This window comes from Hirundo rustica, chromosome 17 (genome assembly GCF_015227805.2).
Source record: "Hirundo rustica isolate bHirRus1 chromosome 17, bHirRus1.pri.v3, whole genome shotgun sequence".
In the NCBI taxonomy this organism is placed as follows: domain Eukaryota; kingdom Metazoa; phylum Chordata; class Aves; order Passeriformes; family Hirundinidae; genus Hirundo; species Hirundo rustica.
In genome coordinates, this window is record NC_053466.1 from 10,924,178 (window position 1) to 10,937,400 (window position 13,223).

At 42.6% G+C, this 13,223-nt stretch overlaps 1 protein-coding gene across 3 annotated transcripts; it reads left to right on the forward strand.

The window, feature by feature from the left end:
• The first annotated feature begins 12 nt into the window (after positions 1 to 12).
• Positions 13 to 13,048, forward strand: LOC120760386 (melanotransferrin-like). 3 transcript variants are annotated; one of them, XM_040080544.2, is made up of 18 exons: positions 13 to 140; positions 3,154 to 3,292; positions 4,754 to 4,917; positions 5,276 to 5,375; positions 5,782 to 5,958; positions 6,140 to 6,302; positions 6,409 to 6,473; positions 7,125 to 7,282; positions 7,766 to 7,952; positions 8,108 to 8,256; positions 8,462 to 8,552; positions 8,847 to 8,912; positions 9,167 to 9,349; positions 9,625 to 9,781; positions 10,435 to 10,517; positions 11,309 to 11,493; positions 11,822 to 12,008; positions 12,294 to 13,048. In XM_040080544.2, exons 2-18 carry the CDS (start codon positions 3,238 to 3,240, stop codon positions 12,341 to 12,343), a joined length of 2,220 nt encoding a protein of 739 aa, XP_039936478.1. In that variant the 5' UTR covers positions 13 to 140; positions 3,154 to 3,237; the 3' UTR covers positions 12,344 to 13,048. The 3 variants fall into 3 exon arrangements, with proteins under 3 accessions (XP_039936478.1, XP_039936479.1, XP_058278823.1); XM_040080545.1 differs by having other exon boundaries at positions 33 to 140; positions 12,494 to 13,048; XM_058422840.1 differs by having other exon boundaries at positions 126 to 140; positions 3,157 to 3,292.
• Positions 13,049 to 13,223: the final 175 nt, after the last annotated feature.

A 13,223-nucleotide genomic window follows, 5' to 3' on the forward strand; every position in this document is an offset into this window, starting at 1 on the left:
GGGCGGGGCCGCGGCCTGAGGGGAGCGCGCGGGGCCGGGCCCGGCGTGTGTGAGGGGGAATAGTCCCTGGAATTCCCTGAGGGAATACGGCGCGTAGGGAGGGGATCTTTTCTGATTGAGGACCCGGAATGGGGATACGGGTGCGAGGCTGTTCCTCAAAGGGGGGGTTGATCTGTGGGGAGGGCTGTTCTCCTGGCGCGGGGGGAAAAGAGGCCGTCGCTGAGGCGATGTGGAGTGAGGATGGGGCCGGCCCTGAGGGGACGGGATGTGGGGACATTTCCCGCGGGATGTAGTGTGGGGACAGGGTGGTGGTTCCTGAGGGTTTGTGCTACGGGGGTGAAGCTGCTCCACGAAGGAGCTGAGAGCTGTTCCCAGCGGGAGGAGGGGGCTGCTGCTGGGGAGTTCAGGATGAGGCAGGTGGGGTTCAGCTGCTTTTCAGCGCTGCTATTGACAGACAAGTAAGTTATTTGCCTCAGATATGGGAGCACCAGGAATATCAGGGCAGGGATTTTAGGGAGAGAACACACGACATGGGACAGACACAATACTGTTCCTCCAAGTGAAATGTCTGGCAGGGTAGTGCAGTAACATCTGTTCCTCCTCTGGTGTCCCTTTGCCTGGATGTTGCCTGGCTGCCTGCTGCCCAGAGTGAATTTTATAGAGGTTATTTGGTATTCCACTCTCTTGGATGCTTCTCTGGATGAATAAATGCTAGACTGCTGGGAAGTAGTTAATTACCTTTCTCTGACGGTGGCAGAGGGATAGTTTCATACAGTGAATCAGTAGGGAAAGAATTCAGGAGTCCTGCTACTGTGTTTCCACTTCCTCAGTGCTTTAGAACGTGGTACTCAGACATGCTGATTAATTTAAATTCCTGATTTATGTTTGCTTATTTTCCTAACCAGGCCTAAATTAAGTCTACAACACCTTCATGTCATTCTGCCTTTTTTTCATATCACCATAGGCAGTAATATCTGTATAAGTATGTTAGACATGAACAGAAAAGCCTTTTATTGTTAAATATGTCAAATTTGGGGGGAAATCCAGATACAGCCGTCATGAAGCAGTAATACTATTAGCCAACTGAATTGTTGGGATTTACATATCCTGTACATAATGGTAGGACTGACAGGAAGTAAAACCTCAAAGAAGGTGGGATTTGATGCTGTTAGGTGCTTTGGTACAAGCCTTGCAAGAACCATTAGCTTTGATGTGTAAGTGGGCCTGACAGACGAGTTTCCCCAGAACTGACTGAGATGTGATTCAGAGGTTAAGGTGCAGTTAAATGTAACACGCTTGTTTATAGTGTAAAATAATTGTCACTAGGCTAAACTGATTAATAATGTGTCCCGATCTAATCTCTCTCCTTGGAATTAAAAATAAATATGTAGATATGTAACTATTTTAAAATTACTTTTATCATGTGCCTTGTTCTTACATTTATGGTTTTTTTTAACATTTGGTCAGATTATATAGACTGCACTCACTGGGAGATAAAACCTGCTTCCCCAAGGGTGCTGAGCTGTGCTTGGCCTGTGCAGCTGAGCCAAGTCAAAGGGGATTAATAGCACAGCTCCTCTGACAAATGAGGGAATGGAGGTCTTGGGGCTTGAGAATATTTGTTCAGGGAGTGCAGGAGTAAATGAGAAACATTGTCACCGAGACACACAAAGCAGTCACACGCAGACAAGAGATTTTCACAAGGCAGAGGTCCTTCCAATTCCAGCTCACAGCTGAGAGAGCCGAGAGAAGAGACCCCTTTGTTTATTTCTTACTTTTTATACATTTGTGGGTCTAGCAGAAAATTGGCTTTTTGGGGTTTCCACCCCTCAGCCTCAGTGGCCAGACCAATTGTCAGTTACAATTGTTTTCAGGTTAGAAATATACAAACAAAGGACAGAGAATGAAAAACAAAGGATTTGTTTATGTTCCATCTGTGGGAAAAGGTAGAAAACTGCTCTAATATTCTACAGTAACTAAAAGATCTGACTCCACTTATGAAATTCAAAAAGGCCTTAAAAAAACTTAGAAAAACCAGGGTAACAAAACACCTCAGGCTGGATGGGGATTGGAGCAACCTGATTTGCTGGAAGGCATCCCTGCGCTTGGCAGTGGGGTGGAACAGGATGAGCTTTAAGGTCCCTTCCAACCCAAACCATCCTGTGATTCTGTGTAACTCCTTCTGTGATCACATCAGTGGGAAACAACACCTCAACAAATGTTGCAGATCTAGAGAGGGAGCTTGTGAAACTCAAGAGATAAGCAATACATGAGTGTGAAAGAAGCAAGTGGGGAATGATGGTACATAAAGCAACAAAAGAAATCTGGGAAAAGTATCTGCAAAAATACATGAAGTAGACAAAGCACCAGGGAAATATAAGGTGAAGAAGGAAAACAAAAGTAGGATAAAGACTCTGTTCCTCCAGAACTCTTGGAACAATTAATTCTTTCCCTGAACAGGAAAGATGAAACCATATTAACAATATTTTATACATCATTAGACACTTCTGCTTATATATAATATATAAATAAATGTATTTTTCCCTGCTTAATAAAATTAATTATGTTAATATCTGCTGTAGAGTAATTAAGAGGTAATAATACTTCAGGTTAAGCATTAGAAAATAGGGGAATAAGGCAGTTTGGGTGAGATTGCTGGGCTGGAACGGAATGAAGAGGATCAAGACAGTCAACAGTATCTCAGCTCTGTTCTGAATTCTTGGGGAGGCATAGGATTATTTTTTGTTTAAAATTACTCAGTAGATAAGCCATTATCAGGTGAAAAAAAATAAGGTAAGAAGGATCCTTCAGTATTCTGTAGAGAGATATGGTCCGTAGTTTGAATAATTCACTTAGCTTTAGGTTCCTTTTTTGTAAGTTAGGTGTAAGTCTTGCCCGTCCCCCAAAGGCATTTGGGTGCCTTTTGAAACAGCAGAAGTCCTATTTATTTTTAAAGCAGAAGCTTACATTTCTTTCTATGTCTGATAAAAACAGAGCAGAATATGCATGGATATTTTCCATCTGCGGGTAGGAAAGGGATACTGTCCCTTTCTCCTTTGCATACAAGGATATACCATCCTCTGACAGTTTGTTTGTTTTCTTAAATCTTGGTTTATCCTTGTTGATGTCTAAACCCCCCTTGTTATCTTCCAGAAGCTTTGGTCATCACTGTGGAATTCCTGGTATGAGAAGGCAGACCGGTCAGGATACAGAGAAGATCCTTGCTGAGCTGCTGTAATGATGAAGGCAGTGATTTTAATTGTCCTAATCATCTTCTCTTTGCTGGCTTCAGGTAAGGCTGATGCAGAGAGGGAGAGAGAAAGGTTGCCTCTGAGCGGGTGCCATTCCAACTAAGATATACTTTGGTTTTGTTTTCCTCTGTGCAAAGAAAGAAGTTGCAGTTAGAGCTGCGCCTGTATTTTTTCTGTTTGATCATTGGCAGATGGTGACCCTGTTAGTTTTGAAGCAGCTTGATACACAGCTTTCTGAGTAATTCAGTGAGGGTTTGTTTCCTTTGAGCAGTTGAGATCTGCGTCCTTATTATCCGTGTCAGAACGAGGCAGTGGACCTCAAGCTGCTCCCCTCTAAAACCACTACGGGTTCTTCTTGGAATTGTGCTGAATTATTGTCAAAACAAGTCCGATGCTATGCTCAAAGAAATAAAAACTTCAATGATTTAATTGTGTGCATTGCTAGTATTAAATATCTCCAGAGAGTCATGTGCTTAAACATCTGGAAATGACAATGTTAGAGATATTGTGGCATTTTCTGTGCCTTCAGTGCTGGTTTTCATTACATGGCTTAAGATTCTTTTGAGTTACATAACTGCATGCTATTTTTGTGTACAGTAATCACTTTTTGCCTCCTTAAATGTCTAGTTTCTTCCTGGAGATGCATATGATGATATAGTTCAGAGTAGAATGCATTGCAGAGGAATAATACAAGATGGAATAATTGTGGCAAAAGAGGAAATTTTGTTGGCGTGTCTGGATTCCTTTAAGATGTAGCTTTATAGTTGGTTTAAACCCACCAAACCCCCAAGGCCTTCTGAAAAAGGAAGTTTCACCTTCATCTCCACCCTTAATTGCATCTTTTTGGTGTGTGAAAACAGCAGAGCAAAGGTTGAAAGAATGGCCCTGTATTGATAACCAAGGACAGCAGTAAAACTGATAAATACCAAGGAATGCAGGTTTACATCAAGATTAGGAACACTGTGCTCTGATAAGGTCACATCCCAGTTGACTTGTTAGGAGAAAAACCTGCGCTCTGGTAACTGAAAGATGGTTACCCTACATTGTAAGTGCCGTTCCTTCTTCTGCTATCCCAACAGGAAAACAGGCCATAGCCACAGACACATCCTTACCTTTGGATCCTCCTAATTTTGGGTGGCAGCTTTACCTAAAATTCACTAAGCAATGAAGATTCTGTGGCAAAAGATCTTGACATAATAATTGCCGATTCTTGAAAAATCTGCCAAAAACTATTTGGTTGCTTTCATCCAAAACGAAGCAAAGACATATATTAAAGATTCAGCATTGAATCCTGTCCTCATATTGGGCAAAAGTGACCTTGGTCACGTGTGGGCACATCTCTTTGGGTGCCTCTAAGTGTGTGGGTACGTGGGTGTGAGTGAGCACAATCAAGCTATTGGGAAGTTAAATAAAATAGAATAACCTCTCTTTTCCATAAGGTGTTAATGGGTGGGTTTTTGCATGAAACCCTACTAATCTTGACTTCTTTTTTGACCCTACAGGGAAGAAATTCCGATGGTGCACCCTTTCTGACCTGGAACAAAGAAAGTGTGCTGAGCTCTCCAAAGCACTTATGGCTGTGCTGCCCCTTCCTACTGCCAGCTCCTTTACCAGGATTTCCTGCATCAGAGCCCACAATACGTACGACTGCATTGATAAAATCAGGGTGAGTTCACAGAGACTTTAAAAACTGATTTTGTGTTCAAGTCCTCTTGGAAAAGTAACTGGTAAACAGAAACTATGGGAAAATAAAATGATACTGAAAAAACTGAACTGCTTATGTGACAAAGTGCACAGTCACTTGAGAGGCAAGAATTAAATCCTGTGGGCATTCTACCAGATGTAGAATTTACCCCAGCTAAAGTCTCTGCGATCTCCAGGAAATAGAGAAAGCTGCTTGGAAATAAGTAGACATAAGCAAACTACTGAATTACAATTTGTTCAGGCAGAAACTGTGGTCTTGAACCTTCTGTTTGTTTCCTTGTAAACACACTTGCTTTGAGGATTTTGCTGTTGTTTTAAAGGCAAATAAAGCAGATGCTGCCTCCTTGGATGCTGGAGAGGTTTACTCTGCTGTAAAGCTGTACGGTTTGGCAGTGGTGGCAAAGGAGATCTATCATCAAGGTAGGCTGGTAAAGCTGAAGGATAAACTCTGCTTCTGATTTGGCTAAAGAATGGCTCTAGATATCTTGAAAAAAAAAAAAGGCAATATGTTTTTATTGACTTTGTAGGAATATGGAGGAGGCTAACAATTGTTTCTAAAATATTTAATGATGATGAATAAAATACCAGTGGTGCTTTGTACCCAGCAGCCTTTCTGCCTGTGGTACTGACAAATTTGCATTTTTTGTTTGACAAGGTGCCGTGTAGCCAGTATATGGTTAAGTTCCTGGCACGAGTACCTACATTGAATAGGCCTAAGATAATTTCTTCTTCAGCCATGTTCACTGAAGTAGTTCAGCTCCTCTTCAAAGATGGAAGCTGCAAAACTGAGATTTTTTTTTCTGTTACACATTTTGTGCTATTGCAGGAAATTGTGTGTTTGCTGTGGCCATTGCCAAACGAGGAACTCTGGATGTCCAGAGTCTACGAGGTGTGCGCAGCTGTCACAACGGAGCCAGGTGGACATCGGGCTGGAATATTCCACTTGGCTTTCTCCTTGCAAGAAATTATCTTGCCTGGGATGAGGCACAACCTCTGAGCCAAGGTAGGTGGTAGGAGCCAAAGGGCTACCTCTGGCCACAGCAAAAGTAACTGAAATGCCAGCAGGTATAGAATGAACTCGTTATGGCCGTGATGTTTGGCCCCTTTTCCTCTTCTGATTTTTTTCCCATTTGACTTTTTTCTTTCTTTTTGTTTTGGTTTGTTTTTTTCCCATACACCTGCAGCAATTAGTGAGTATTTCAATGCAAGCTGCATCCCTGGGGTTGGTGTTGCTGCTCCCCGATTGTGTGCTCTCTGCCAAGGACAAAAATCCTATGTCAGAGACAGGAACCACTTCTGTGAGACGAGCAGTAATGAACCCTTCTATGACTCTGAGGGAGCCTTCAGGTGAGCTCTGGGACACTGGTGCTGAATTCACTTTTGGGGGAAAAAGAATTTATAAGGTAGGAAAGGCAGGTGAAATGTCAATAGGATGGCATTTGTCTTCCTGCAGGTGCTTGAAGGATGGAGTGGCAGATGTTGCCTTTTTAGATCATCTAAGAATTATGAATCCCACAGGTAATCTTAAAAATGCAGTTTTCTTTTAATCTCTGGCTGTGCTCTTTCCTGCACAGGTGTTTGAGGGATATGCCTATATTTTTGTTGTTTCCAGGGAAAATTCAATCCCTGCAAGCAGTTCAGGGGTGTTTCTTGGCTTTCCACACAACGCAGGAAGAAGCAGAATGGGAAAGTGTAAGTGAGCAATGATTGCTCACAGGAGATTCTTAGAATGGGAGCGGGCAGGTGATTTCATTAGATGTGTCTCTGACACAGCTGTCAGTATTTGCTTTTGCCTGAGTGACAAGATTCCTTTTAAAATTCAGCATATTGAGCTGCATAACTGTGAAGTTCCTGTACACCTGCCCTGTACTTTTAAACTCAGTTGCTCTCTGTACCAGAGGTGATTAGCAGTAGTATTTGCAGGTAAGTATTTTTAAATAAGTGTATTTACAGGGATACAGCTTAAAGAGTATTTTGAAGAAGCTCTGGCTGAGGTCCCTCTCTTTGTTAAGAGAAGTACTTACCAAAGACAACTTTCCCAAGTGTGCTTGGTACACTGTCCTGCCTGCATAACCTTTAGCAACCTCCACTGAAAAACGTTTTATATTCCATTTCTGTGCCTGCTGCCAAGTCATGGCTCCCAGACTGATGAGTGTCTCCTTGTTTCAGAGTCAGAACAACAGGAATATGAACTCCTGTGTCCTGATGGGTCCACAGCAGAGCTGACCGAGTACAGCACCTGTAACCTGGGCAAGGGGCCTGGCCGCGGCATCGTCACCCGCAGCAATTTCCAGAGGATCACCAACAAATTTCTTAGCATGATCCAAGTGAGTGAATAGTATAAGCTGTCTATGTCCAGACACAGTTTTTTCTTCCATCTTTGTTTGCCAGTTGTGACCCAGGTTGCCTTTTTTCTTGAGAAATTTATAGCTACTGTGAATGAAGTGCTAAAAATTGTTTGTTCTGTGGAAGTATCTTGCATTGGCTTGTGTAAGGTTTTGCTTTTTTCTAAAGTGTTCTTCTGTAGGAGGCTGGGAATAAATCAGTAAAGAAGGGGAAAATGCCATAACACACAGACTGGAAAATGGCTAATGGTGTTCATCCTGCCGTGGAACTTGAATCAATTTTTATGTAGCTGAGGGAGACTCATAGGTTCGGGCAGGGCTCACTTTTCTTCATCTCTTTTTCTCAACTTATAAATAGTATTTGATATCTTGACTACTGATGCAAAGGGAGGGAAGACTGAGGCTGCCTGTTGCTGGAAGAATGAGCAGATTTGTTACAATTTAAAAGTGTTGTTCTTGTCCTAGCGCCTCTTTGGGCGGCAAGGAAAGGAAAGAGCCAGATTTGAACTCTTCAGTTCAGCAACGTTTGGGGGAGAGAACCTGCTGTTCCGAGATGCCACTCAGCACCTGCAGCTTCTCGAGGAGCAGCTGGAGATTGCCTATGTCCTTGGTCTGGATTACGTAGCTCTCCTTAAAGGGCTCGGCCATGAAGGTGAGAACCATTCCAGAGGACTGTAGCTAAGGAAAGGGAAGAGAAAGTTCTCCTTCCACATTATTCCTCCCTCCAGGCACAAATGCATTTACCTGAACATCGCCTTAACATATAACAGATTGGTGCCCTGGTGACACGATCTGCTTCCATTTCAGGGAGCTCTTTGGACAACAGCGTTGTGCGCTGGTGCTGCATCAGTGATGCTGAGCTTCGCAAATGCGAGGAGTGGGCACTGAACATCAAATCCGACCCGTTAGTCTGTGTCCAAGCAACTTCCATGACCAAATGCATTGAAATGATCAAGGTACGAGACTCCTTCTGCTCAGAGTATAAGAATTCACAGGGTGTGTATGTCTTGTGAACTAAAGAGAGGAAAACTAACTTGAGGAATAAGTGGGAATGAGGGAGTTTCTGCAGAGGAATTTCTAGCCAGTGGAGGAGTCCTACTGCTTGGATACACAATTCAATTCAAATCCTGGTTTTGTTACTTTCTCTAATGCTTCTGGCAGAGTAGTGAGGCTGATGCGGTCACCCTGGACGCAACACACGTGTACATCGCAGGGAGGTGTGGACTGGTGCCTGTAGCTGCAGAATGCTATGGTGAGTTCTCATGTGACCTTATCAAGAAGAGAGGGAATCAAAAAAGTACCACTAAGAATATAGTTAAATTTCCACAGTTTGTGATGTTTTGTGATGGAAGCAGGAGTCAGTATAAATGTCCAAATACTCTTCCCAGCTCTTCCACTAGTTGGCTCTAGCATTTGGTCTGTTTATTTTATCCCTTCTGTCAAAGGGATAAAGGCAGAAGAGGATCATAAGGGTTTTGAAGGAATGCTGCCATGTAAAAAGAATGACAACAGTTGCAAAATCCTTAATGTTTATCTCTTCTTCCAGGGGGAGACTGTGTCCCAGCAGCTGAGACCATGGAGAAAACAGAGAAACTTGATCTTAAGCACAAAGGTGACAGAAACTTTGAGAAGGCATAAGGTCTAGATTTACCTGAGACTGCTCAAGGGTTTATGTAGGAATGTATTTGCGTGTTGGTTTAGAATAGAATTTTCTGTGCAAGGACAAGAGGTTTGTGGCTAGGCAAAGGGTGCAGGTCCTGTACTGTAACTGAAGATACTGTGACAAGGTGAGGGAGGGAAGGAGGCTGTACTCTTCTGGAAAATTTAATTGCCTTGGTATAACTGGTTGTTGTCATTGTTTCACAGCACTACCGCCCGTTTATGCTGTTGCCCTAGCTAAGAAAAGTGCCAAACAGATTCACATCCATAACCTCAGGGGAAGGCGATCCTGCCACAGTCACCTGTACAGTCCTGCAGGATGGTTACTTCTGGCCAGACACACAGTGGGAGCTCAGCAGAATGATACTGAGAACTGTGATATTGCCTCTGGTAAGGGCTGCTCTGGCTTCTCTCTTAACTAGACCATGAAAATCTGAAGCTCTAAATTTGGGAGTAAAATAGAGACGGGGCCACGAGGATCCGACCAGCAACTGATGACTACAATTTCAGAGGGTGGTGAAGCAGCTTTTCCTCATATTTGCCTGTGTGTCACACTATGTACCCTTCTTGCTAGTTGCTAGGCTGAAATTCCTTTCCTGTCTTTTTCCACATGTGAAGAGGCTCGGGAACACCTTGCCTTAATCTCATCTGTTTTCTTTACTCAGCTTATCAGAATTACTTCTGGAAGGGCTGCATGCCAGGAGCAGATGGAAACCTGTGCAAGGTGTGCATTGGAGATGGTGAGGTGGAAGGAGCTCGAGTGTCCAGCAGATGTGCTGCAAGTCACAATGAACGTTACTATGGCAATATGGGAGCACTCAGGTGAGCTTTTTGTGAGGAATAACAGCCATTTGCTGATTTTTTAAAAGGTTTTTTTTTTCCTATTTGTTAAGCATCTGGTGTATAAACTTTTGCTAGTGTGTATTTTGTTCTGGTTGTCGTTGCTATGGGATGTTCAGTTGACTGATGATTTAAAATGGTCATGAAACCATTTCCAGAGCAAGGCAATGCTTCCAAACACGTAAGGCTTAGAGCATTGGTACTGACTCACTAAAGGGAAGGGATGAAAGATCAGAGAGCAGAGGTGATGTGGTAAGAAGCAGTGTAACATACAGGAGATAATTAAATAGAGTGGAGATATTAAAAAAAAAAAAATAGTTGAAGACAGAGGCAGAGAAAACTATTAAAGGTGAAAGCATTCTTATGAAATAGACATCATGCATTTAGCTGAATTCCATTCTCTTTCCTGCCTAGGCTTAGGTGAAGGGGCACATTGTACAGCAGCTTTGACTTGGGAGCTGCTGTAAGGGATGAAAAGGATTGTCTCAGTAAATCTATAAAATCACCAACATATTCCAAGGGATTAGAGATGAGAGGGATACTTCCAGCTACTCCTATTTTCGCTTCAGATGACTGTCCAGATGTCAGTCACCATGTTGAGCTGTCTTTGATCACTTGTTCTTTTCTTGCACTAGGTGCCTCGTTGGCAATCCCAGTGGAAGAAGCTTTGGAGATGTAGCTTTCCTGGAACACTCAAACTTGCTCCAGAACATCGAGGGTGAGATGCAGATATTCTCTTTTCCTTTGAGAATGCTCATTAATGTCAGTTACTTCCCACAAAGCAACTCCTGAGGATCAGCCTTTACAGGTTTAATCTAGGTCCATGAAGTAGTGTTTGTAAATGGACGATACGTAGAAGCTTTCTGCATGTACATGTTCCAGTACAGCTCAACATTCAGATACTGTAAGAGAGGAAAGAGGAATCACCCATTGCAAAGATATGTGTTGGGATAATCATCCTTGGAGACTGTACTAAATTTCTGGAAAGCTCAAAGCTTTAAAAGGCAAACCAAAATATATTTTTCTGAGTCAAGGAGAAAAGGGCCCCCATTAACGTAAAATAAAATTATATTTAGGCAATTTCAGTAGGAGACTTTTCTAAGAGAGGAAACTCTCTAAAATCAAATGAAGGTATAAGGGGCTGGAAACCCACAGGAATTCCTGCAACAATTAGCAGTTTGTTTGGGGAGGCAAAGGGCATGCAGGCTGAATAGCTTTGTTTCCAGAAAGGGATCTGGTTACAGATGCAGATGAGACATGATATGCTATTCATATGCCTTGGTATTATTCTAGTTTAGTTGATAGGTGCAGCTTAAGTTCACTGACTTCAGTGAAAACACTACGCTGCTCCTCATGCATTCCTAAGAAATGACCACATAGCACGCTGTGCTTGTTTTGAACACATTGACTCACTTCTCCCTCTCAAGTTTTAACATTTTATTTGAGATTCACCCTCTCTTCTGCTTTAACTTCTCAAAAGGATTACCTTTCACTTCATTTTCTTTTCAGATCTGGGCAGCTCTGGTTGGGTGAAAGGTTATACAGCCCTTGACTTTGAGCTGTTGTGTCTGGACGGAACACGCGCCGCAGTCACAGAATGGGCAGGCTGTAACCTTGGGCCCATTCCCCCCAGCACAGTCATGACTCGACCAGTCACTGTCACGAAAATCTCTGACTTCCTGCTGCAGTCTCAGGTAGGACACCCAACAGGGAAAAGCTTGGCATGTTACCATTGGTTATGTACAACTGCTGAAAACCCTTTCAAGATAAAAGCTTTATATACTAGTGCCTTCAGATCCAATACAAAAGAATTAAAAATGTGCATAGGGGATTGAGAAAATAATTATTTGGATTGTCTTAAAGGGGTATTTTGGCACCAGTTCCCATTCCACACGAGGCCCATACTTTTGCTGGGAAGTAAGGCACTGCAAAAGTGCATCTTTTAGTACTAATAAGAACAGTGCTTGATAAAAGCACTATTAATGACCCAAGCTGTGAAACTTTTATTCCTTTTCTGTTCAGGAATCTCTGGGAAGCAAATTGGATTCTGAATTCCAGCTCTTTCAGTCCTGGAAGTATGGTGAAAATGATCTGCTTTTCAAAGACACTACTCAGTCCCTTGTTCATGCAAGTCACCTGAGCTATCAGGACATCCTCGGAGAGTCTTTCATTCGGCTGGCAGAGTCAGTGTTTAATTGCACACCTGCAGGTAAAGTCAGGTTCTTAATTCTGGGTTAGGGAGAACTGCAGCAGGCAGCCTTCTGTGCACAGCTCTGGCCCTTTTGTTTAGTCTGCATGGAGAAGTATGTTCCACCTAATCCTGTTTGTAACAAATTTCTAAGGAGTCCTGTGTTAGACTTCTGTGAGACTAAAGGTGGTAACTGCAATTCAAAAGGGGAGTTTGACCTCTGTTCTGCTGTTTTAATGAACACTATCTGAAGAACTTAGTACTTTTGAAGCATCTTTAAGTGTATACTTTCTTACTGGTTTGTAGGCATCTTGGACTTCTGCAAACAGGATATCTGTGCATCCTCATCCAACTGACAGCTCATCCAGAGGCTTTGCAGGGCACATAACATCAGCATTGCTGAGAACAAGGGAAACGTGCCAGTCCAACCAATCCAAAGCAATCAGCATGGAAACAGTCATCTCTAGAAATGTATGCTGAACACCTTCTTGTCTTTTATTTTTCAGCAGATTTTATGTGTATGCTGTAATACTACTCATGTCACCCCTTTCTTTTTTGGAGCACGGCAGCACGGGGAACAGCACAACCAACAGCTCAGAACTAGGATCAGCATCATGGAAAGAGCAGGGCCAGTTCCATGGACTAAAATACAGACTGGTATGAGTGGCACAGGTTAGTTGATAGCATTTTGCCATGTTTGTCTTATAAACAGTTTCCATGCAAAACCTCCAATCAAATGACATTATGGTATTGTAATATTGTAACATTGTCTTCCTGTATCTGTGATTTTGGTTGCAGCTAGATAGTCCCTGCTGAATGCACCTATGTATTTCTTCTTTAACTATTTCTTCTTTGATTTACGAGTAAATCAACATTTTTTTCTCACAAATACATGTTTTAAGACATTTAATAGCCAGCAGAACTGGATGCTTGCAGCAATGGACATTCCCCTTTGTCAAGACCCCCAACCATTACTTTATATTGATGCTTTGAATTTAAGATTCTCTGAATTGTCAAAATATTTTCTATCAATTAAACACCACACGTTTTACAAGCAGAAACTGCCTGAACATGATATGAAGCCATTTGAACAGAAATCATCTGTATTGTGTGTATTGTCCCAGTATGGTGACAGAGCCAAATCCTTACAGGCTGTTGCAGCCCGTGAGCTGCAGCCCTGAAGGAGCAGGGAAAGAGCAGGATGCTTGTTTAGGCCTCTCAGGTGTTCCTTCCTGC

Excerpts from the sequence above, each read along its gene's own strand:
- LOC120760386 (XM_040080544.2), top strand. The coding sequence starts at position 3,238 with ATGATGAAGGCAGTGATTTTAATTGTCCTAATCATCTTCTCTTTGCTG. Across the intron at positions 4,918-5,275 it reads ACTGCATTGATAAAATCAGG|GCAAATAAAGCAGATGCTGC; the intron begins GTGAGTTCACAG and ends GTTGTTTTAAAG. Across the intron at positions 7,283-7,765 it reads AATTTCTTAGCATGATCCAA|CGCCTCTTTGGGCGGCAAGG; the intron begins GTGAGTGAATAG and ends TTCTTGTCCTAG.